General features: G+C 38.5%; 1 protein-coding gene across 1 annotated transcript in view; it reads left to right on the plus strand.

The window, feature by feature from the left end:
* KSR1 (kinase suppressor of ras 1) overlaps positions 1-27,222 on the plus strand; it is a 156,788-nt gene that overhangs the window by 35,547 nt on the left and 94,019 nt on the right. The window contains 1 exon segment of the mRNA XM_075194955.1: positions 22,208-22,348. Within this exon segment, the coding sequence (XP_075051056.1) occupies positions 22,208-22,348 (141 nt within the window).

The raw sequence follows: 27,222 nt of genomic DNA on the forward strand, positions 1-27,222 counted from the left end.
ACAGTTTGGCCCTTCTTAAAGTCGCTCAGATCCTTATGCATGTCCATTTTTCATGCTTCAAACGCATCAACTTCAAGAACTGACTGTTCACTTACTGCCTAATATATCCCACCCCTTGACAGGTGCCATTGTAACAAGATAAATGTTATTCACTTCACTTGTAAGTGGTTTTAATGCTGTGGCTGACTGGTGTGTATAAAGCCATGAGGTTTTTTTTATTTACACACTTTTTGTTTTTACTGGAATTTTGCAAGGTAAAAGTAGTATTGGCAGTTTCAATGTGTACATCTAAGCTGGCATCCAGTGCTGCTTTTAAACCTTGTCTGTGTCTTATGCATTTCAGTCCATTTTTGCTTACTTAACTTGTCATTGTATACCAAGCCACAGGTTAAATGTAGACTAACTACATTCTTTCCAAATATTTTGTCTGCTTGGACTACTTTCTGTTTCTGTATGTAAAACTGTCTTGCTGGGGGATTCAAGGCCGGCCTCAATGAGCAGCTAGGTAAAAGCGCATGAGAATAGCAGCTGATTAAGCAGCTTACCGCCATCTAGATTAGGTGACCTTTTTAAGATCCTTGACACAGAAAAAGGAAAATTGTTGCTCTTAAGGGCTTAATAAATAAGATGGTGAACGCTGGTTAAGAAACTAAACAAAAGAGATAAACCGTTTACATTTTAATTATTTCAGGAACATTGCATTAGTAGCATATATAAACTACTTTTCACATATACATTTTAGTAAATTAAGTATAGCTGTGTTCTGATATGTAGATGACGGCTAAGATCTTATTGTGACGTGTGTTTGTTAGAAGTTGCTTACACAGAGCCTGATTTAGAGTCTAGTGCAAAACTTTTATGAGCAGGCGAAAATGTATCCGTACACTTTTTTATATTTCTGCACCTGTACATGCATGTATCGGAAGAATTAATGTATAGATATGTACAGCGCAATAATGCGGTTGCCATAACCATCATAAAGGAAACTTGCACCAGGCCTGTGGGATGCAGAAAGGTAAACTTCCTATCTGAAAGATATTAAAGTGAAAATTTGATGTATCTCTTTGCAGTAACGTGTGATTTATATTCCCTCTGCAGACACTGGGATCATTGATCCTGATAACTGCACAAATTACAGCTCCAGTCACATTTTGTTGGCTTGAACATATACGAGACAAGACACCACTTGTGCCCTGTTTTTGGTAATTTGTTTTGTTTTTGTTTACCACTCTTCTCCATGTCCATATGTCTACAGTTTTTAATTAAATGAATAGAATAACCTGTAGCAAATATATCATCTGAATGTTCACAGCAGCACAGGTTACTTGGAGATGAGTGTGTTCATCATTTGGGAGACGGTTACCTGACAAAACATGTTATAATAGTGAGCAAAGGGCTGCATGCATATGTCCCAACATAATCAACCCAAGCACTCCCACTTTCTTAGGAAGCCTCACCTGCTATCCTGTAGGATCCACAAAACGGGACCATTTGGAGGTGTGTTAAATGGGATGGAGAAATATTATAATGTGAGACATCAGAGTGAGCGTTTTAATAGTAATGTGAGGCTCCAGTGATGCAGGAAGATCGAGCTATCAAACGCACTTCTAATGTAACCGAGGTTATACATGCAACTTGTCATATGTGTGTGTGTAAGGTAATGGTAACATCACCTGATAAGTTGTGTCAATCACTTCTTGTTTCTCACAATAGTAAATGGTCTTTGTCAGTGTAAATCACTTTAGTGATCTTCCTGACCCTCTTCAACACCTACATAGCCAATGCTGTATCAGTGTGCAGACAAATAATGGTTATATAACCAGTGTTTAGCAGGGAGCAGAAATTGTAGATGCATTGCAACCCCCTTTTTTAAAAACAAAAACAAAAAAACAAAACACTTTTAGAGCAAAATGCATTCCTTCAATGAACAAAACAAAGTCGTCTTGATTTAATAACTATGGAATGCCCCATGTTTTAAAACAAGGTGTGTTCCTGAATTCATTTCTTGAAAAATTCTTGTGCAAAGCTGACAACGCTGGTGAGGCATTTGTTGAGTAATTGTGGTCATTTAAGCATTGTAATGCTGCTCTTTAAAATAAAATAGTTTCAGTTGGAGATCCCCATTATACAAATATAAGATCAGGGGCGCCGAGAGGGGGGGCATACTAATTACCGGGGCCCGCCATGCCATGGGGCCCGGGCCTGCACTGCAGACAACAAGCTTATTTTTTTATTTTTTCCCCCCATTCACCTGTCCAGGAGGGGGCGGGGCTAATCTGGACAGCCCTGTCAGTGACAGGCTGTCACTGAAGTAATGGAGACAGGCAGCCAGGCAACAAATCAGACTACTGCCAGGCTGCCTGTCATTTCAGAGTACGGCCTCGAAGCTATCAGCCTCTGGAGATGAGGTGAGTACAAGGGACTGGGGAGTTGGTGTGTTGGGCCTGGCTTTGTGTATACATGTGGAATTGTGTGTGTATGTGTATGGCAGTATGTATGTGTATGGAATTATGTATGTGTGACATTTTGTATGTGTATATGGCATTATGCATGTATGTATGTATGTATGTGTAAGTACGTGTACGTGGCATTATGTATGTCTATGTATATGGCATTATGTATGTCTATGTATATGGCATTGTGTGTGTATGTATATGGCATTGTGTGCGCGTGTGATGCGTCTGGGGGTTGGCGTGATGGGTGATGTGGCAGGGGATGGTGTGATGCGTGATGTAACTGAGGGGTGGCGTGATGTGTCTGGGGGTTGACGTGATGGGTGATGTGGCAGGGGATGGTGTGATGCGTGATGTAACTGAGGGGTGGCGTGATGTGTCTGGGGGTTGACGTGATGGGTGATGTGGCAGGGGATGGTGTGATGCGTGATGTAACTGAGGGGTGGCATGATGTGTCTGGGGGGTGACATGATGGGTGATGTAGCGGGGGTGGCGTGAAGCATGATGTAGTTGAGGGGAGGCGTGATGTGGCTGGGGAGGTGTGATAAATGTAATATTTTATTATAATGTAGTATTATATGCTGCAGGATCTGTGTAATGTACGGTGTTCACTTATTGCTTGCTTTTTCCATATTTACATTTTCCAACAGCTTCCAACATCCCAGGATCCATTCAAGAATTCAGTACCAGGTTGTGAAAGCTGCAATACCAGGTAGGTGAAAGTAACACCATTTTAATACATAATTGGAGAATTCAATTAGCCGGAAAGTGTCTCTGGAACATTCGCAAGACACCTTGCGGGGGAGATTTGACAGAAATGTCCTCCCATTTTTCCTTGCACCTCTATGGGGTGCGAGGGATAATGAGCAGAGATTTCTACTGTAATTTCTGGCAATGTGCGCTGCGCGATGTCTGCGTGTCACATTGCCGGCAATTGAATTTCCACCAATATGTCTAAATAATTGCAGCGCAGCCCATGTTGACCACGCTCCCAGCATTATGTGGCCACGCTCCTTTGGAGGCGCTGTCGCGCTGCTGCGGCATACAGCACCTTTGCTGCTCACCTGTGCAGGGGGAGGGCAAGAAATTTGCTGTACCGGGGCAAAAATGTCTCTTGTCGGCCCTGTATAAGATAACTAGCAAATGAGTGTTTCTATCTAGATGTATCATACTATTCTATTCAATTTGAGTGTTTGGGAGCCATGACTCTTATATGCTAGTTGAAATCCAGGGAGCAGTGAGTTAATTAGATGTGTATTAACGCCATTTCATAATAAATTATGGCAGGAGCAGGTGCAGTGGCTCCTATAAAGGCAGAATTACGCAGCTGGCTGCACACCAGATTCTTTATACGGCGTGTTGCTCACAAGAACCTGTTTATATGTGTATCAGGTTACAGTAGAATGAAATTTAACATGCATACTAAAATTCTTTGGAAGATTGCTTTTGGAAAAGCATTGTTCCAGATAACCCACCATGACTAAGTTTCCTTGGCTTAGTTTATTTTACTTTGGTAGGGTTGCTAAGGTTGTATTCATAGTCCTGGGTCATAATCTTTTTAATTCCACCTTTCCTAGGGGAATGTATGGAATATAATATTTAATTGGTATTGTGTGATGGATGAGTGCCCGTTAGAGATTTCAAACGAGAATCGACAGAATTGCATATAGTGACATACAATAAAGCTGACATACAATATTAGACAGTTGGTAGACACCACTCAAATTTCTGTCCTTATCATTTAATAAAATTAATTTAATTTACATATCATTTCACATTGGCATGAAAAATAAACTTTACACTAAAACATAAGAGATTTTTTTTACATGCAAATATTTTACACTGTATTTATATAGATTGGTAAGTTTAAAGTAAACATATATATAATATGGAATAGAGCATGAAAATGTGTTTTTGTATTTGTTTAAAATACTAATTTTAAATACTGTGGCAGAAATTAAACTGTAGGCTTATGCAGTTTTTTTATTTTGTTATTTATTTTTTATAAAACTATCGCGCGTATGAGACTAAGCTTTCAGAATTTTTTCTGTTCCAGGCTTTAACACTTGGAGAATGTGCAATTAAAACAATGTAACCTAACCATATCTACTAATGGGATTTATAAAGTGGCTCAAGCAAGAGTTGACTGGAGCTTCACACCTTATTTTGTAAAGTGATTTTTCATCCAGATTAATATTTTTCCATGCACCATAGCATGACGTTAAATGACTTCAAGTTTACAGTTTTCTACCTGGTCAGTTTATAATGTGCTGCACTGCAGTAATTTGCAGTGAGGGGGAGCGAGAGGATTCATTGCAATCTTGTGATCTTTCAGCATTTCCTGGATTATCCTATATTGATATAATTCTTTATAATACAGTGACAAGACATTTAAATTGGTGAAAATTACACGGATCAAGGTTTATAGCATGTTCTCTACCTGTTTTACTTATTTTGTAAAGCTGGGTACACACTACAAAAAATTACTGCAGATGCGATTTCTGTAATGATGTCACCAACAACTGAAAGTCCCGATGAGCATGCAAATTTATCTGTACACACCTACACGATTTACCTTCATATCTGTGAACTTCATCTCTCATAACCATCTGCTGAAAAGATTGTGACTCTGCACATTCTGCAAATATGTGCCTACACTGCTGGTCATATAGAGATCAGCAACTGCTGCAGGAGGTAAACCTGAGACTGTCACAGCTAAGTGAGTCCTAGTATCTGGCATTGCATTCTTCTAGTCTAATTGAAGAGGCTGGTTTTAAAGAACATTAGACTTCATAAATATGAGGGTCCGGGATCAATACACCATTTGATCAGGGTCTTATTTTAATATGTTTATTTTAAACTTTTTTCTTTTTAGTTTTTTTTTCTTCTTAGTAGTAAGACAAGCGTCCTTTCGGTTCAAAGCATCAGGAATTCAAAATCAATTTTCTCTGTATAACAAAATGTTATCTATTGCCACATTCTACAGTCATGGCCAAAAGTTTTGAGAATGGCACAAATATTGGTTTTCACAAAGTTTGCTGCTTCAGTGTCTTTTTTCAGATGTTGACTCTTTACATAAACTGAATGTAATTGTCAATAAAAGCCTTTGACACTTATGAATTGCTTGTAATTTTACTTCAGTATACCACAGCAACATCTGACAAAAGGTCTAAAAACACTGAAGCAGCAAACTTTGTGAAAACCAATATTTGTGTCATTCTCAAATCTTTTGGCCATGACAGTCTATAAAGAATGCTTTAACTATCGTGGAAAATTGTTGTCAAATTCATTAGTGTTTATTCATAATGCAGCATTCAACTGCTGGCGATGTGACGCCGGACATCATAGCAGTGCACACAGCCGGCCAATATGGTATAGAATCTTCACTTATTTTCTCCTCATATCCCTATGGAACACAAGGGAATGTGAACAAAGATTTGAGAAAAAGAACTCGGACTGCGGACTGTTCCACAGACACATTGCGGCACCTGGCGCCAAATTGAACTCCCCCCCATAGACTGTTTTGGGTATCACATTGTCCGCTTTGTCACTTTAGTAGTCACCATGTGTTTTGTATCTTCCATACGTTCTAGAAAACAGAACACTTGCAGCTAAAGTTTGAATGAAACTGGGTATGTTTTTATTCAACAAATTCTGTGTGGGTGTCTGCCCTATAACACTATAAGGGCTGAATGGTTTCTGGGCCCCACTGTAATCATGGGACTTTGTGGCCTTCAGCAGCCAGTCTGTCCCTAACCAGTAATTGCCTCCATATAACGTCAACTCTCTTCTTCTTTGCAAGAGACACAGAACTGCTTTTTAATATTTGACAGATGCAAAGGGGTTAAGTAAGAGGACAAACTTTTCTTTCTTTTCTTTTAAATCGTTTTTGATGCGTTTACAATGCAAAACAAACTGGCTGTAAATTGGATTTGCGAGTAATTGTATGTTTTTGCACCTGTAATTTGTCATGAAATGCCGAAAGCATACCTGGCATGTTTAGAAAAAGTCTCTATTATATAAGAAACAAAGTTGTCTTCATTTTCATTCCTCAGTTGACACCAGCAGTATCTTCAATTGGTCCACAGTCACATAAGTAACAAGCTTTAGCACAGCTTAAAAAAATGTTGCAGGTGTCTTTCTATCTGTCACTTTGTGGTCTGAGATGTGAGAGGTTTATAGGTTTATATGCGTCACTAAAGCAACTAATCTTGCTCCCTCTTCTGAGAAATGTAGTTTAGGCCTCTTGTGTGCCACAGTTTCCTAGGAACATCTTTCACAACTTCAAAAGTTGCTACTAACTTCACAGTAACACTGAACAATGCTGTTTCTACATGTTCGGTAGAAATAATTACCAAGCGTATATCTTGCTGGTAAAACCTGGAAATCCCCTTTCTCATTAATTCAATTTACATTCTATAATAATAATATTTTTTATCAATAAAGGATACAAACGTTGAACTGCATATTTTCGATAATTTATGGGTTAATATTCTTTACTCTTAGTTTTGTCAAATAAAGCAGACCTCATTTCCAAACCATACTGGAAGCACAATGTAAAATGCTCTGGTAGTTTTTCACTTTTGTTATTTCATTTAATTATTTATATTGTATGGCCTTGTGAGCCTCATTGAGTGTTGGGCTTTCTACCCACCGCCATTTAATTGACATTTAATATACAAGTTAAAATACAAATGAAAGCACATGTCAAATGCAAACATGTGGGGGTGCAGACATGAAAGTAAATAAGAGCTTGCCCATGCTCAAGGGCAAGCCAAATGAGGCAATTGTGTTAACTTGCAAGGTGTGAAGGGCCTCAATTATTCTAATGGGTTAAAAAGATTGAGAATTGTTGCATGCTTGTTCCATCCCACCATATAGTAGGTGGCAGCTTGGGAGGAATCTACATGTATTAACTCCTATAGTGCTAAGGATGTCATCCTTAGCCCACAGGGGGTTCAAAGAAGTTAAAACTACACTTACCTGTCAAACAAAGCTATTTCTTGGTGGTTGATGGATAAAGGTGGGACTTAATAATGTGATCACTATAACATAATTAAGCCTGGCTCCTCATCCACTGCCTACAGAAAAATGATGAAGGGCTATGGAATGGGGAGAGGGCACTAAAAATGCACTATCTTTTTCATCCTGGCACCTGCAAGCTAAGGGAGAACTTAGTTTGAAAGAGGGCCCACTTAATACGTATTTTCTGGTGTTCACGAGACAGTCATACCCTACACTACACTACAAAAAGCGTTATTTTATTATGCAAATCTATTTGTAGTATTTTGCCTTTTGAGGTTTTAGAAAGAAGGATTGATGCCAAAGCAAGAACCACGAAATATTTCTTGGTGATGTTTACAAATACACATATTTGCATTTTGTTCAATTTCATGCACTTTTGAATAATTAAAAAAAAATACATTTTGACAATTTTAAGTAGATTTTCAGAAATTATATTGTTTTCTGATAAAATAAGGTGTGACAGGATGGACTTCCTATGCCAGCCACCCTGTCAAGTGTTGCTGGGGACCAGCTGGGCTTGCCTTGCCACTGTCCCCTTTCTTTATCCCAATTGCACCCCTCTAATTGCAGTAGTAGGGGCCTGCTGCTACCACTAAGCGCTCCTTCGCAAGCACCTAGAACTGCTTTCTTCTGGGTAACTTTCACTGCTAGTGTACCTCCTTGCTGAGCACCTGGGCTGGTACCCCCAGCCTCTTGCTCTCAGATCAGGGTTGCTGTGAATGGTTCCACCTGGCCTATCGCACTGGCCAGAGCTGCAGGGTAGTGGGCAGAATGTTGTTGTTAGATGCTGGTTCCCAGCCTCAGAAAAGACAAATAATGGATTATATTGGTCTATTCTGTAGGTCACAGGAATTACAGCAGGTATGTAGGCATCAAAGCAGAATCGTAAAGAATTGATGTTTTATCAGCACAAACAGTACTTACATGGACAGTTAAAGACCAGATTGTGGTAAGGGTGGTCATCCAGAAGTTACAGATGGAATTATACATTACATGGTAAAACAGTGCTCTTCTATACAGTTATGCAACCCTATCCTGGCAGGAGTTAACCCAGCCCACTTGATCCTCGCTGGCCCCAAAACATCTCAGATATTACATCAGCTATTTAACATCAGGATGGGATATATTCTCTAGACTTGGAGTTAACGCAATTTTAAGCTTTAACATCAATCTTCAATTTCCCAAATCACTTGCTGTGACATTATTTAGACAGGTTCTAAACACAGAACGTAAGGCCACACAGGAAAGAAAGGTAACGGCCCCCTGCTGTGTATTCTGGCTAAACAATTGTTGGTCACTCACAGAGGAAAAAAAGTCTGATTAGCATGAGGCTTTCTTTATAAGTTACAAAACAAACAAATTTCCTCCACTGGTATACTATCTCAGAAGTCAATACATTTCCTATACAGAAATACAACAACATATAAAAAAAAACTCTGTACATTTGTCTTGATATACAGTGATGCATTGCAGCACAAATTAAAATAAATATCTACAATAAGTTATTTGTACGTGATCCAGCCACACAAAGTATGTGTGTGGGTACTGATATTGATGTTGGAATGTGACCAGTCCAAAAAAGTGCCAAAATAGGCCCAGCAGAGAAGGTGTTAAAGTTCATATTATATGGCCTTTTTCTTTTTTTTCTTTCTTTCTTTTTTTTCACACTTTCAAATAGAATGCGTCTTTGCCAGCCTACACCTGAAGTTTTGATTGTTCAAATTAAGTTGTAAGCTGTTTTGGAAAGAAGTCTGCACACTTTGGGCCTGATTCGTTAAGGAAAGGTAACTTTGCACTTTGGCAAACCCATGTTGCATTGGAGGGGTTGAAAATTTAAAATGTGATGGCAGATTTATAGTTGGTAGTGCATGTCTTAGATCAACTTTTACATTTCAGTGTAAAAATAAAGTTATCAAGTATTTGTGTGTTACATGAAAAACAGACAGAATGTAAGTTATGTGCAAATTAATTAATAAACTAATTTGCACCCCTTGCATTTTAACATGGTTTGCACAGGAGGAAATGTACTCCCTTTTTTGCCTTACTTTCCTTAATGACTTAGGCCAGGCCTGTCCAACCTGCGGCATTCCAGGTGTTGTGAAACTACAAGTCCCAGCATGCCCTTCCAGCTATCAACTGGTTGGACAGGCCTGACTTAGGTCCTTTATGTTCACCTATTGCAAGGTGTATAGAGCCTCATAAAATGTTTTATAACTTCGATATTTATAATATGATGGAAAGTCACACCTGGATCACTTCTTTCCAAACGGTTAGGAATCTGATTCATTTACAAATGCTACACTGTAACTTTTTTTAAATTGTTCTTTAATGCCCTCCTTTACCCATTTATTGGACAGTTGCATTGCATGGAAACTTACATAGTCATCTCAGTTGTCTTGGTGCCAAGAGACTCTCATTCCTATCCCAGCTTGTGATCTGTGTTTAGTCTGTAGAGCCAAGTTTGCTTCTTTATGCTGCCAGCTGTTGAATATCTATAATTGTCAAAGTAAAAGTGACTTCCATATTAGAGTGTGAGCTTATAGGCATAACCATAATCAAACTACAATACTTGCTTTATTTATACACGGATGATGTTTTCAATTGAATTTCAAGCAAGAAGTTTGGTATCCCATATTGCATAAGGGTACATAGAAGAACTTGAATTATGCACTTTAATATTCGATTTATATGTCTATGTCTAAGTTAGGGCAAACACATGCACACACATACTTGCTAGACGTGCTTGTTTGGAATGGAGGTAGTAGCATTACGATTAGTGAAGCTCCTTACATTGTGATATTTATACGATTTATGTATATTGAACCAACATATTTTGGCTCCTGACTTTTTTGTTTTGAATTCATTGCTGCATTGGAACTTTTGAGAAAGACTGGAAAAAATAATTCAAAAGTTAGGAGTCTGCTACAATATTGTAGTGTAAAATGTTGGCTGGAAAAGGATGAGGTTAGTATTATGTCAGACCTGGAGAAATTTATCCAAAAGCTGAGAGCCAGCGATTTTTATTCCTAATAATTTGAGAGTCATGTGAAAATGTTTTAGCAGTATGGTGATGCAGTTTGGCAGATAATACAGCACCATCTGTAATAATAGCCAGCATATAATCACTCAAATACTAAACCTCATTTTACTACCCTATATCCTCATTGTTATTGTTTATGGGGCATCTATCATCTCAAGTGATTACAGGTCGCTCACAGTTAATTGCTGTGTTCAGAAGCACTATAGCGAAATCCTGTCTATTTGGTTTCTAATACAGAGCTCGAGCAACACAATGTGTTATAACACTGTACAAGTGAGATGTAATTACCAGCACCCTGGTGCACTGGTCCAGCTTCATGTGTGGAGAGGAAGAAGGGAGCACAGTAGGAGGAGGACATGTGCCAGTTGCCAGGGTGCATTTCTTAATTGCCATGGAGACCTGGCAACCTAAATTTGTCCTTCCCTGTTCAATGTACTTTTTTATTTAGCAATTCATTATCAAAATATCACATTAATATCTCCATAATTTTAAACATAATGCCTAAAATATACAAATTAAATGTAAAAGGTACACCTTCCTTTCCTCACACTGCCCCTGGCATTTGACTCCTGATTATCTTGTGTAGCAGTGCTCCTCGCAGTTACTGTAGAAAGAGACACGTTTGTGTATGTCATCAACCAGTAGCAGCATTTCTTTTAATTAAACATTTTTTTCTTTTTATGATTGCATTTTGCCCACACACTTAGTACCAATCTTGTACCCTAAACATCAACTGTTGCCGCTATCGCTCCTGAGTTGTATTAGGTTCCTGGTATTCAGGGTATATAAACATTGTGCAATTCAGCTGCAGAAAGAGACACTCTTCTACACAAGATCCTCAGTTATGACATTACCAGGGTTTGCAGCAAATGTGGCCCTGTTTGCCATAATAGCCTGTAATTATGTTCTTCTTGTCAGCTGTAAACGCTTGGGACCAGTTTAACTCATTTCTGACTGATACTGGCTAGTGGGCTGCCATTAGGGTTGCTAGCTGGGCAGCAACATAACGGCTATAGGGAGGCCAGTATTCTTTTCCAGAAAAGATGGCAAACATAGCGATCATGGAAAACCTGCTTCAAGTACATGGGATGGGGAAGATGAAGGAAGGAGGGTAAAATACAGACAAAGCAAACACTGCGCTCACCAGTTCCCATGGAGACTGATTTGTCCCACTTTGCTGTTACAGTATGTGCACATGGACTTTGTTGCTCTGCATTTATATAGAGCCTGTAAAATTACTGTAGTGTTGTCTAGTTCAGGACATATTCCAATGACTCTTGATTAATCACATGCAGCAGTAGGCTATGTATGCATTTTTAATGGATGTAATGTTGAAGGTAAATAATTAGATGAAGGTGGTAATCAATAATTTCTGTACACAAATTTAATTTGCAATGCGATCAATATGCAACCGAATCATTATCTTGGCAACATGTAAATAAGTTTAATCTATTTCGTTCAATTAATATAAAATATAATGTGAAGAAGGTAATTAATATTCCCAACATATTAATTACATTGCGTTTGATTCTGTTCCCAATCGCATGAGAACGTTTCCGGTAGTATTTACGAAGCACATTGCGAACGCTAGTAATAACTAATAATATCTTTCATAAACCAAATAGCAACCTAGGAGGTGGGAGCCTGAGGAAGGATACCGGGCCACACATGGAAAGATGACCCCCACCACAAGAATCAATGGCCAGAGGGAGCAGCTAACGGGGCATCGAGTTCTTGGGAGGTCATGACCCATAAACCTATGGATGTGGACCTTAATACTGTATCCGTGCATCTTTGCGATGTTGATGTCACTGCTTTTTATGACTGTACATTGTATAAATTATTCATCTCTGGCTTTGGAAACCAGAGCATTCTTATTGAAGCTTGTTGTCGGTAACGACCGTGCAAACGTATGCATGCGATACTTTGTCCTGTAATCTATTTTGCAAATAAAGCTGTTGTGCTTTGGAACCACAGCAATCGCATTGGAAAATCTTTATTTCATACTATACAACCGATGTATCAGTAATAATACATGTTTTAGATGAATTTTATAAAACCAAAATAGAAATACACGGGCGCTATTGAACCTAAAACACTTGATTAAGTAGCAGCTATCTGTGCAGGATCTGGACCTGCTGAACACACAACATAGAAAAATAACAGAAATAGCGCAAAACTTAAAATCAATACAGTATAGTTTAATAAATGTTAGCAAAATGGTAAATGCAAACCAATGCACATATAATTAAAAGACAGCGAGATAAAATGACCAAAAATATCAATGTTGTTAACACAGTCCGGACACTATAGGCAACCAATGTGGGGGAGATTGGGAGTATAACACAGTCAAATTCTCCAGCGTGGCAAGGAAAGATGGTAAATTACCAGTTATTGTAAAACTGGCTTGATAGAATTACGCACAGCTGCGTGTGCATGTCCACTTTGAAAAAAGACACAATGTAATGGAGAGGAGTTACCTACTATTGTAGATGGTATTAAACTTGACTCCAACCTGTGTAGCGAGCTGTTGATGTCCAGCGGCAAACTCCTAATTAATCCCACAATCGTCTTGGTCTGTAAAAGTGTATGAAAAGAGTCCAACCCCGGTGTTTGGGCTGCCTTTGATCGAAACGGCATCTTAGTGCAGAGAAACGTGTCAGGCAGATCAAGTCTTCTTTGTGCTCTGGCACATACAGTGACCATTTCCCCAAACCCCGGGGTTGGACTCTTTTCATACACTTTTACAGACCAAGGTGATCGTGGGATTAATTGGGAATTTTATAAAAGGTTGAATGCATTTTGTAAACATATGTCTGTGACAAAACAGTTATATTGTTCAAGCCAAACATATGTAGACGCTTCTTGAACGCATCTCATTGTGCTCACAATGCTCTACCATTGAGATAAATGTAACTTCTTTGTTTTGTTGATGTGTGTCATACACACTGAACTGGAACAAAGAGCTAAAATAATGGATGTTACCTGTAACACACATAAAAATGTAGATATGTACTGTCTCATTTGGTACAATGAATTTTATTTTCACATCCATTAACATGTACCTAATTTAAAACCACATCTTAAACATAGTATTTTAACACCAGTATATACATAGCCTTAGCATCTTACAACTGTATAAATTTGCACTTTTTTTTTTTTTTTGCAATAATCTGTAGGTTAGAGTTGATTCGTTGAAGCACATCACATGCAGTACAATTTAAGTAGGCCTTGGGAATACTAAAATTCTCATCATGCTTGCAGAACTTGATTATAATACACTTTTTGTGCTGAAAAGCTCACTTTTTTAAGGCCTATAGAATAAGAACAGATGGCGAGAATTGCATGTAAAACACAGAGATATATAAAACACATTTTATTGTGTAGTTGGTCTATACTGGAAAATGGGGAACTTTTCAGAGACAAATCATGAAACCTGGTGCAGCTGACAAATACGGGCTAAAGCTTTAAATTTACTGCACAGCAGAGAAACATTTCACTTCAGTTGCCACCAGTACATTTATAATATATTTTATTCATATATGTGAACCTTTTAAATAGGTGTTTTATCGTAGCTTACAGCAGTTCTACAGTCTTTCCATTTGCAGTCTGAGGCTATGATGATAATGTTTCTCTAAGTGGGCGGTAGTCTGCTACATAAGATGAGACAAAGAAAATTGATTAATAATGGAAATGTTTTGCAATGATTGCTATGATAATTTTAAAGATAAAATAACGTTAAATGAAAACCCCTCTCTGCTAGCCGGGCAGTTCTTGCATTACGGTTGGTAACTAGGGATGTGAGAACCATCTGTATAGGGTTTTGATTAACTAAAAATTTTATTGCATTCAAGGAATGGGAGGAAAAACTGCAGCTCAGTCTGATGGACAACTTGTCAAGTTGATTTATTTTTGTTTTGTGTTTGGGTTTACTTCCACTTTTAGGCAGGCAGTGTGCACAGGATAACAGATAAGTTATACCTAGAAGGTGGTAGTGTGGGTTTTCAGGTATGATCATAAATATGCTGGTGGGGAAGGTCACATTGTTTGGTACATCTACCTAATAGAGTACAGTACAATGTTGCTGGCTTATGTCAAATGGAGCGTGTCACATTGTTTCATTCATTTCACCATATTTTGGTGTTGTTGGCACAAGAATGCAAGACATTTTATTAATCTGACCAAGTACTGTTTTACCAATCCTTCAATGTGCAATGTTTGTATTCATTAGTCGATTTGTACTGCAGCTAGTGAGATTCAGGCTACAAACCCCATCCATTTTGAGCCCCCCCCTCCCTCCCCCATGTAATGGGAGCACCCCCAATCATATTAAAAACTTGGGTCCTATTTTACAACGCATTCATCAAATAATATCTCGGATTTCATATATCAGGTTTTTAGAAAATATCAAAAATTATTTGCAGGGTTTTTTTTTTTTTTTATCTCATACCTTTTAGTGGAGTTGTTTCAAGTTGCTAATGTGCATTTGGTTTTTAATTTGTCATTATTTATAGAAAAGCTCAAATTTATTTTTCTGAAGGGTTATAGTGGCTTAGACTAAACAAAAGCTTAGTTTCCATGGAGACCTTTTTGTAAAATCTCAGGAGGTGGCGTTCTGAATTTACGGGAATGTAGATATAATTATCCTTGTTAGATGTGTGTTCTGGTATATGTAGTCTTCACCAGTATTTTTTTATTGTATTATTAATTAATTTACTCTTTCAAATTCAAATGAATTATGGATTGTAACTGATGAAGCCATTAAATTAATCTATAGCTAATGCTATTGTGGCTATAAAATAATCATCCTTTTTTCAGTTTTAACATTTTATTTTCTTACATATTGGAATCAAAATGGATATATATATATAAACAAAAACTACTCTAAGGTCAAATAAACCATGCTAAAGCTTTTTCTTAATTACTAATAAAAAATAGACTATAATTTATTCTATAAGTATTAACCCACTCCCCTTACTTGTATTAATACTTTACAGCTACAGCTGTGAGTTCATTTGGGTAAACCTCAACCATCTGGTCACTGCAATATTCACCTGTTCTGCTTTGCAAAATGACAATGGTTCCCCTTTAACCAGATGTAACTAGTGAGCAAAAATTTTCTAATCATTCCACGGATTCTATAAAGGAATATATTCAGGGTTATTATTATTGTTTATATATAATGATCCCATGATGTAACAATAATAAAATAAATGTTAGTGGCTATATAGAGTTGTCACCCTGTTTTCACATTTTAGCTGTCTGATGATGTAATTACTATAAACATTTTCGGTAGCACGCACTTCCTTTAGTGGCATTGGCTAACTTTTAAATATACAAAATGCTGCTCAATACCTTTACACCACAAACTCCTGTTTTTTGAGTTTAGTATTCTATCCAATAATCTGATAGGTAAATGATAATACTACATTAGCTGTAGGAGTAGATTAGGTCATAATCTAAATCATGATACTGGCATATACAAGGTATTTGTTTAAAACTAAATACAAACATTCTTATTGAATTCTCTTACAGAAATACTCTCAAGTCTAACATGGTAGTTTAATGTGAACTCTACAACCACCATTTGCTCTCAAAACTCATATTATAACTGCTATACTGGAACACCTCTGTGTATTTATACTTAAATAGCATTGTATGCAAAACTTTTGACACTCTTGGTCAATTTGCATGTTTCACTGAAACTGAAGTGAAAAGAAGTCGACACATCTTATTTAGGGTACAAGCTTAAACATTACATATATCTGAATATTTTGTTGCTCAGTTACTATTTGCTGAATTTATCAGATTGGAAAAAAAGGTTGTTTTGTGTCCTCGTTTAAAAAGTGACTTGTAAGACTTTAAATTAAGTGAACATAATTCCACAGTTGGAAGAAATACTGGGAGAGATTTACTAACCTGTAGTTTGATCAAACCACAGGTTTTCATGTGCTTTGATGTGCAGTTTGTAAACCATGCGATTTACTGAAGGCCAAACTGCACATCAAAGTGCATTATTTAAAACCTCAATTTGGATTTTTTAGACATGGAAGGTATACAAAATGTCCCATGTATTAGGCAGCAGTTTGCCAAATCGCCACTATTTCACAAAAAAAAAAAGACGTGGTTCTGACAGGCTCAAACTACATGTTCTTTGAGCTAGCTCACCTGTTAGAAAGTACCGTAAAAACAAAAAAATCTTCCCTTACACTCAGTAAGAGCTGAGCCTACTTGGCTTAGGCAAGGTCCTGTGGGGTGGGGGGGTTATAACTGGGGACACACCTGGTACCATTGACCATTAGGCATCAGGTTATTACTGTATAAATACAGTGGAAGCACTTGTGGCACTACAAGTGTCAGCATGTACTGACAGCCCATATGTGTTAATGCCTGCTGGTGCTTGTAGAAATGCAGGTGCCAGCACGCACTGCTCCACTGCATACTCTCACTTGTAGTGCTACAAATGTGCACTACGGACCTCATTTAGAGTCGGACGCAGAGTCTGTTTTAGGCACAAGTGTCCAAGATGCAGGCGGATTTGGTACTTTCTGCCTATGCATGATAGTGATTTTTTTTGGTTGGATGCGCCTAAAACAGTCTTTGCGTCCTACTCTAAATTACCCCTATCTGGCCACAACAAATGTTTGGCAGAAATCACAGCATCCAGACCTATGTGTAGGCCACATTCACTGTTATATTTTTGTTTTTAATGTTTTAAATTTAGCATATAAACATGACAATTCTGCACACTTTGGGCCTGATGCTGAGTTAGAAGCAAAAAAAAAAAAAGAAGCAAATTTGCACCATGGCAGAACCATGTTGCATTGGAGGAGGAGGAGGTAAATTTTAAATGTCGGGACAGATTTATAGTTTCGATAATGCATGTCGTAGATCAACTTTAAATTTCAGTGTAAAAATAAAGATATCAGGTATTTGTGTCTGTCCATGTATTAAAAATATAGATTGTAAGCTCTACTGTGGCAGGTACTAATGTGAATGGTTAAATATGCTCTGTAAAGCACTATAGAAATAGCTAAATAAAGCTGCTTCTGTTTTGACTGTAGCTTTTTCTCCCACAGTCTCAGCGCATAATGTAGAGTCGGGCGCAAGTCCAACTCAAATAGAGACAGATCTCCACCTTGCACCTCTCTGCGCTTAGAGAGGTGGAACAGAGGATGTACTGGGCAAGCCTAACAATCTAAAGGTGTGTTCACGCACTTTACATGTTATGCTAAATTGAAAGCAGCCGCAGATAGGACTCTAGGAAAAGTATCTTTTGAGGGTGCTTTCTTCTGGTGCAACACACTTTTCTGTATTAAAAAAAGAAGTAAAAAATATAATGCCATTTAAAAAAAAAAGTGTGCCCCCTTCCAAACTGCTTAACCAACCCCCGGTGCTGTTTGGGGGGAGGGAGGCATGCCCTTCTTTGTTTTTTTTCAGGGCACTGTGATTGTTACACTTAAGTGTATCTTGCACACCGGCCCATAAGGCAGATAAAGAGATATGTTTGTTCAATTCGCTAGTCGCACAGATCTGAAGATCTTGGAATCCTATGTAAATTACTGGATGCAATTTACACTTGCACCTATCTACATCAGGACCTTGTGGTTTTGGCCCTTTTCATTGTACTACAAACAAGTAGTCTACTATAATTTAGGTGTTAGTTAAGGCAAAAAATTGAGTGAATATGAAGCATTCTGGGACATTTATGCAAACGGGTGTAGAGAAAAAAAAGGAATGTTACTTATAGCAACAAGTGAAAGGTTAACTTTCATTTTCTAAACTGCACTAAAAAGCAGGGCTGCCATCAGAAATCATGAGGCCCAGTACGCCCCCCCGATGAGCCCCCCCCCTCGATGAGCGTCCCCCCAAACAGAAAAACCTGAAAAATTGGCATGATTGGCAGCTGCCTGGCTGTCACAGGCAGATCACATGATCGCAGGGGAATGATTCCTCCACCCCTGCGATCGCATTCTGGTGCCTGGCTGTCACGGTGACAGCCAGCTGAAGACATCAGCGCAGAGTAGCGGAGACCAGCGGACAGCAAGACAGCGGGCCCCCAGGTAAGTTTGTGTTGCGCTGTTGTACCAGGCCCCCTGGTGAGCCCGGGCCTGGTACAACAGTACCCCCTGTACACCCCTGCTAAAGAGATTATAGAATCACACGGCTTGCTATAAGCAACATTGCCTTTTTCCTCTGCAGCAGTTCACATACCCCTTTCACATAGAAGCATTGACCGGGGAATAACCCAGGTTGTGTGCCTGTGTAAATGGGGCGACCCAGGTCATGTGACCCAGGTTCATGAGCCTGGACATGACCATGATTGGATCCAGATAGACTGCTGTCTGAAAGGTGTTCCCGAGTCATGCGACTCGGGTTCTAAAAGCATGTCATTGGCAGGGCGGAAACACTCTTTGACGCCTTTTATATGCTACAGAACGGAAGTGATGGCAAATTGGCAAGATGCAAAAGTGAGCTAACTACTGGCTGTCAGAGGGCAGGAGGAGATAAAAAAGCAAATTACTGACACAGTGAAAAATGCAACTATTTATGGGAACATTGCAAAGATACTGAGTGACCGGGGGATCAAGCACTCACAGCAGCAAGTTGTCAACAAGCGCAAGGCCCTCGGGAAACAATACAGTGAAGTAAAAAGTGGCAATGTCCGCATGGAGTGGTAGAAATAACCACCAATATTGTGGAGACAATATTTAGAACTCTGTGATTCACAAATTTTTAAAACTGTAACATTAGCGTAACTTTAGTTCTACAACACCGATTGCAATAATGTATGCTAAATTGAACATAAAGCCTAAAGAGGAAATGTCACTTTAAATAATTGGAACTGTATCTGTGTGTTAATACAATTCCATATCTAATTAGCATATTTTGAGGCTGTGCTGTTGATCACAATTAGATAGTTGTTTACTATTTATTCAGTTGAGTTGGTAAAGGTAGGGCATTATCAAGTTGTTTGGCACTTGGGCCACATAGATGGATAATGCTGACATAAGGGGGTCCGTTAAATGTGATCAGAGTATAACCATACAGACACAAGTTAATGAGGATCGTGATTCAACCATGCTTACCAGCATAGTGACTATTATCAGGCTAGTTGTGGGGCCACACTATGATGAGATTAATTCTACCATATTGCTGCAGAGAGTTTCAGTGTTTGTTATCTATTTTTGTTGTTCTATCATGACCTTTATTTGGATGGGTGACCATATTAAAGCACAACAATGATTTTTTTTAATATTTTATGTTTTTATTACAATTTATTTGGACACTTATTCAAATTAAGTTAAGTTTCCCAGGTTCTGATTTACTGAAGTACATAAACAGTTCTTTACAGTTGGGAATTACTTATGATGAGTCATTATTTTGTGGGTATTTGCTTACTTGCACCCTGCTTGTTTAGTCATGTAGCTTTCCTCTAGGCAAAATCATGCAAGCATACTGTACATCTGTTGTTGACTTTGATTCAATTCCAGCTTTCTCCTCTATCAGTGAAGAAGTGAATATCCAGCTGGTCTTTACCAGTGTTTCTCTACTCTCACCCTAGGAGACGCTAATAGTAGATATTTTACATATGTTACATATAAAACTAACAAACTGGTCATCATATTGAGATGCCGTCTAAACAAGATAAATGCTGCGCCTCCAACATAAAGATCTAAACTAATGAACATATGATTAGAACTTCAGATTGTACTGGTGTTAGTGTAAAAAATAGTATTAAAAATAGCTCAATACAAAAAAGGCCCTTAATTGAAACATGTCTTTCTCCGAAAAATAATATATACTTGTTGATCCACTCCTGGGTAGTTTGCTGAACAAGGGAGACGATTGAGATCTAAGCCCCTCCAGCAAAATAATCCAATGTTTTTTTTTTTTTTAATGTAAAAGATAAAATAAAAATATTCACCCAGAGTTTATGCATTTATGGAGGGCCTAGAGATTTATTTGATCAATGTTTGGAGTGATACACCAATCTTTTCATACCAGAGCAGGTGTCCGGTAAAGTACTGAAAGTCAGCTGACAATTGCATCCTCTTGCATGACATTTTCTGAACAAGCAATCTAAACAGCAAATAAGCAAAAAGACACAGTAGATTCCCATAGGCTTACATCTATTGAAATATTGAACCAGTTGTTTTATGTAGTAATATTTCCTTTGGCTGCGCTCAGCCTTCAAATCTCTCACAGTATTGTGGCTATAATAATACTGTCCTCTTTTGGCACTAGGATGGTGGCCACATTTTTTTGCTGGTCTGATTCTCCAGGGGAATTCAGTACCGCGCTGAACAGACTGGAGCTATGACCGAGGGAACAACACTGTGGGGTATATTTACTAAACTGCAGGTTTGAAAAAGTGGATATGTTGCCTATAGCAACCAATCAGATTCTAGCTATCATTTATTTAGTACATTCTACAAAATGACAGCTAGAATCTGATTGGTTGCTATAGGCAACATATCCACGTTTTCAAACCCGCAGTTTAGTAAATATACCCCTGTGACTGTTATAACTGTATAACTGAAGTTGTACTTTATAACTAAAGTTTGATCATGTGATCAGCCCGTTTTGGCTTCAAGTGACTCCGGTTTTGGCCTGAATGCTACAATGTTTTGATTAGCTGTTGAACACATTGAACTTGCAGTGTTCTTTTGTTTCATCTGGGAAAATAATGCAACAAGTCTGTCTAGTGAGTGTTTCGTTTTTTATTCATGTTGTTCACAGTGGATGTCTTATCTAATGGAGTGTTTTGTTGTGAACTTTAAGATTCTCATTGTCCATTAACTCGAGACTGCACTTTGCTATCATAGGGGTATTTTATTTTTTATTGGGAAAATAAACCTACCCAAAAAGTTTATTAAAATTTTTAAGGTAGTTCACAAAGACAACTTTTGTATCATGGTTTTGTTTATTTCCAGAAACACATTGTGTTGCTAGTTGCCTTTACTGCCACCCTCTTCTAATGCCTCTGACAAATGAGAGATATTACACAGACATTCTAATTTCGAAAATAGTAAATCCAAAGTTAAACCTATGTGGCTAAAAACGCTAATAAAATGTTTATGGGTCTGGGGGAAAAAAAACACTTAAAAGAAAATTGTGGTTTTTAAATAGAACAACTTCCCGTAATATGTTTGCGTTTCCCTGAAAGAGTGGTCTATGGAGCGATTTAGCTAAAACTGTTGGTTACATGCTTTCTAGTAGCTGCCAACCTGTAATTCTGCATTATTGGCCTGACACCAGCAGATTTGGACTACACAGCACAAAAAGCTATCCAAAGGATGCAGTTTACAAACATACAGAGTGTGCCCTTCCATGACCAGGGAGGCCTATAAGATTTTAACAAATTAACAAATTCTAGCTAGATAGGCACTTTTATTTGTAAAACAGACCCTATTGGTCTACTGCATTTAGTAATAAATGTTGTGTCCACAAAGGTGAACTATTCCTTTAATGTTGTTGATTCCCCCCTGACATGAAAAGTTCAAGCGTTGAAAGCTATGAACCCGCTTGTAGCAAGTATTTGTGTATTAATTAATGAACTGCTGGCATAATTTTGTTGAATAACCCGAACACCTTTTCTGTAAACCCTCTTTTTATGATTTTTCCATACAGCAAATATTTTAACATGCACTCAGCAGATTACTAATATAATTTATAATGTTTGCAGGCGAAACTGATGAACTACATTAGCAAACAGCTTCAGTGCAAGCTTCATGTGCCTCGTCCTGAGAGAACGAAGATGTTAAACAGTTATCCTAAAGTCAGTGACTGGCTGCACACTGTCGGTGTGAGAAATGAGGTTGTGCAGGTAAGTGTACTTTTTCCGTGTCTGTGTTTTCATTCCACTTCTTGCAAGTAGTATATCATTTGCTTTAGCAGCAATGCAGATGAAACTGGTTTTTAGATCTGCTTTTCTTCCTGGTTTGCTAAAAGTCTGAATTGATATAATATTTCACAATTTTGTAAACACATCTAAATTTGTAATACTAGAATGTTGAAAAGGACACAACTTCATTTGTCTGCTTTTCTCAGAAGGTTATTACAGTCTCCATTATTTGTAATACTTATGTATACTATGCCGCTATAAAACACCATGGATGGATGTACTTTGCTTCATCTGTGGGCACCACCATGGTCCATCCTCCAGATCTTCTTCCCCTTCTCTCTAGTTTTCTGTCTTGTCCACAAGTGGTGTGGGTGGCTCTTTATATTCAGCATACAGGCTTTAATGTCCTCATTATTGTGCAGCCATTATCCAGTGTGGATTGTGGTAACATGACACTCCGTTATCTTGTACCTACTTCCTCTCTGAGTTGCTCCATCAGTTGCTCCTCAGAGATAGAGTTTGCAGACTATTAGCAAGATGGCAGCTGACACTAATAATAATAATAATCCCTCATCTATACATTCCGCTGTGACTCCTGTGTTTGTATTATGGGAGCTTCAGTACTTACATTAGGGTTGTCTATCATTAGCTACTGCTGGAATACTGAATTGAGGAAACTGTGCAATATTTAACGCATCTGTCCCTCTCTGAAATACTTATGCTCTCCATGGTAAGCGCAGCAGGAGGGCATCGTGCTTATCAAGACGTCCCGCCAGCCCAGCTGCGACAGAATCGGAGCAGGGGTATGTAGGAGTAGCACATGCGCAGTGAAGCCCCAAAGGGCCCTGACGATGGTACCCGGTTCTAAATGGTTCCCAAACCCAGCAGTTGTGGTGCAGGACAATGTTTAAGTGCACATACTGCTGGGACATTTGGCAAGGTATGGTTTGGGAATAGTGTTGGCATTGATTGATATTTTAGGTGTATAGGCACATGGCTGGAGTAATGTATGGTGTGCCAGGCTGGAACAATAATTTTATATTGCTGCTAAGTATGTATGCATTTTTCATGTATTGTATTGTGCTTTTTCTTAATTTGTACTTCTACTTCTAGCTGGCTTCAGACTGTAGGGGACATTTATGAAAGTAGAGAAAACCTCAAGTAAGAAATGGAGTCATTTGAGAAATCCATAGGCTCTATTATAAAATTCTCTGGGGACTTCTTTTTAAAAAAAATTATTTTGCTTTTCTTTTCAAAATGTCTCTCAAAATGACTGCCGAAAAAAGATCCTTCTTCTATTATGACTTTCTCTTATACCTTTTATACTTCGTTCTGATAGGCTGCTGAAATTCTTATTGCATATTTATTTTCCATGTTGGGCTACCAGTAGTCCATGCATTTTAAGGGTTGTGACTTCTTTTTAAGAGTCGGCCTGTTTGTAGCTTATTTAATAATGCAAATTATTACAAATAACACACTTTGTATTTGAAGCTTGTTTAAATACAAATCTCAATATTTTTTTTATATGAGCCAGGACTTTGGCCTGTTCTCAAATAGAGGCAACTACTGTCATAGCACCTAACAGAAGTCACTTCCTCCAGCAGTAGTAATGCACCATGTAATATGTGCAGATCTAGTAATATTGCTTCTTGTCCTTTTGGCTAATCTCAAGTGTAATATTTGTTCTTATGGGGTGTGGCCTAGCTCCTCATAATGTATGGAGCTACTTGGTCCTCTGGCCAACGTTGCCGGAAACCCGAGGTGCAGCGTGAGTTGGGGACACCCAAGCACGCACTGGTGGATATGGATGGGCAGGAAGCATTTTTTATATAAATACAGCCACAAGGCTAGGGCCTTTACTTTTATAACACATAGCAGTTGCAGTCCCTTTTTGGACATGTTTTTGTGTTGTGTGGTTTGGTTTGTTTTGTTTGTTTTTTTCACATTTTTGAGGTGGATGGTGGGAACCCTATGGACCAACATCCTCCTATCGTTGGTTCAGGCCCCCTCTTAGGTGGAGCTGAACACTCCGGTGTCAGGATTCCCAATATGAGAACCACTGAGAGAGTGTAAGGGAAACAAAGTGGTTTATTATTACACAGGTTAGGGATGCAATAAATGGTAAGGCATCAAATACAAGTCAACTGAGTATGATAGTTATTGGAAGGATTACTCAGGAAGCCACAGACTGTAGGTGCTGGATTGCTAGTGGTGCAATGGAATGCAGACACAGTAAAGCAGTCGTGTCAAACAAGCCAGGGGTCAAAGCAACACAATCCACCACAATACCAGGGAGAAGGCAGAAGAGAAGACACAACAAAGCTGGGTCTAGGTCATAAGACGAGGTGTAAAACGAGGAGCCAAGCAGAGGTCAAAACAAGGAAATCAATTAGGATACATACACAGGAAAACCAGCAGCAGTAAAAGCAACAGATGAACTGGCAAGGACTGCTGGAAAAAGGAAGTTTTTATAGGCCAGGGACAGGTGCTAAGCATCCTGGAGTAACAAACTTAACTCTGGCAGGTAGGAGAACAGTCCAAGTACCACAGTGGCCCCTTTGCTGGAACAGTGATACTGCAGGCTGGATACATATAAATGCAAAAGTCAAACATAGTTCTTGGCAGACAGGAGTTGCAGGAGGCAAGCAGCATCCACATGGAGGATGCTGCAGAGCAGTCAGAGGCAGATTGTGACATCCAGTCCCTGAGGAAAGCTCAGAATGATCTCAGAGAGAAAGGGGGCCCATCTAAACCTTTCACCAGAGTTGAGCCTGAAGATCCTTGCCCCCTAAAGGCCCTTATGGCTCCAGGGGTTGGGAAGTAAAGCCCTCCCTCAAGCTTTTGGGAAAGGGAGCCTGAAGATCCTTACCACATAATGGGCTTTACAGCTTCAGGAGACTGGAAGGAAAGAGACCCTTTTGCTCTGGGAGAGGGTCCAATGTACCAAGCCCACATGCCCAGTGTTTTCACTTCGCCCTGGGTGATTGAAGCACGCACCTCAGGTTGCCAGAAGCCATACAAAAAAAGCAGTAGTAGGATTGAGTAATAACCCAGCAGTAACTTAATTACAGTTATGTGCTGCACTAACTATATTCTCCAGTTATAACACACAGGTAAAAGTAATAACCAATAATGTCACCAGTAGTATTCATCATCATCATAATCAACATTTATTTATATAGCGCCAGCAAATTCCGTATGCCCAAATATATCAGTCATTCCTGACAAAGTCACTAGTAGTGAAAATAAAACACAAAATCAATGATACGGCTACTAGTCTTAATCTCATCACTGATTGTAGTTTGGTGCTATTCTATACGGCACTGAGTTTTTTCGTTTTATTGGTCGCCAATTAGAAGCCAGCAGCACTTACATAACAATGTACATTTAATATTACTGGGGAAATGCTACTTCTGTTGCCTTCCCCTCACCTTCTGAAATCACATTGAACTTCTGTTTTTGCATCGTAGGTATGTGGGCTTAATAAAAAGAAATTAATTTTAAAACAATATATATATATATATATATATATATATAAATATTTTTATCACTGCCTGACTGCCCTGTTCGCTTTGTCCCCATTTGTGCTCCATAGCGGTAATGGAAATCCATAACAAAACCGTACTGTTGTGATAACTAACTCAAACTATATATACAATCAGTTTTCCACTATGTTGTAGGTCGGATCACTTATATATAATCCTGTTTGTCTCTCCTTTAATTTTGTTATTCAGTCCTTAAATTTGAATGCAATATAACTAGACTAATACTAATAACCTGGGCGCTGTGTTAAATAGTTTCTGTAGTAATGGCTCATATTTGTGGATCTAAATTGCTTGTAATATCATTAATAAAATGGTGTCCCTGTAGAATATATGTACATTCGTACATTCCATGTAGGATTCTTAAAGCCGATGTGTAGTCCTTCTCTGCAGATTGTAGGAATTAATTATCACTTCATTGCTGATCAACACCCTTTCCTCCCCCATGCATGCCTTGCTGGCTGATGTTGCTGTATGCTCTGCGCTGGATACTGCATGTTCTGTGCAATCTGTTCTGTAGCAGTCAGATATGGTTTCTGTCTTTGGAAGTACTGTACAATGTTCTTGTCAGCTGAGCGTTTATTGGTTTTATTTTCCATTGTTTTGGAAAGCTTGCATGTGCCTAGATATACTCTTATTAATTTAAAGCCTTTATCTAAATGCAACAAGAAAGTATAAACCATTACATAGTAGTTGTTGCAAGAGCTTTGTGCTCCATTTCTAAAATACACGTAGCCTATATATCTGTACATTAGTGTCTGCAGAGAGATATTTTGACAGGGTGTGGACTTGATAAAATGTGACATTCATAGAACAGAGCCAAGCAAAACAAATGTGAATGCTGTATTGGCATAACATCTCTACTGTGTGCCTGACTTGTGAAGTGATGTGACTGGAAAGTAGGACATGTTTTTATTGCTGTAATGGGCATGCATGCTGGGTCCCTGGTGGCGACATCAGGGTGGTTCTAACAGAATAGCCATTAAATTGTGGTGACCGAGCAGCTGGCAGATAGCCAGGAATCTCCATAATCATTAAATATTTAAATTAAAATGTATTTTTCCGTCAAGTAAAAATTTTGTGAGGCAGAAAAACATTGCGTCCCATGCATTTGGTTGTCAGTATACCCGACATTTACAGCAGATTCATTGTTATTGTGTTGTCCTTTCTACCAATGTGACCAACGATTTTAAATCAAGGAGTGCCTTCCAGCATGGTGACTAAATATCACCAATATAACTCAATATAACTAATTATTGTAGTAAGTGACTCTGATTAAATGATGGCTGAGCTTCAGAGAGGTACAAAGTACAT

Source organism: Mixophyes fleayi, chromosome 2, assembly GCF_038048845.1.
Source record: "Mixophyes fleayi isolate aMixFle1 chromosome 2, aMixFle1.hap1, whole genome shotgun sequence".
Lineage (NCBI taxonomy): Eukaryota > Metazoa > Chordata > Amphibia > Anura > Limnodynastidae > Mixophyes > Mixophyes fleayi.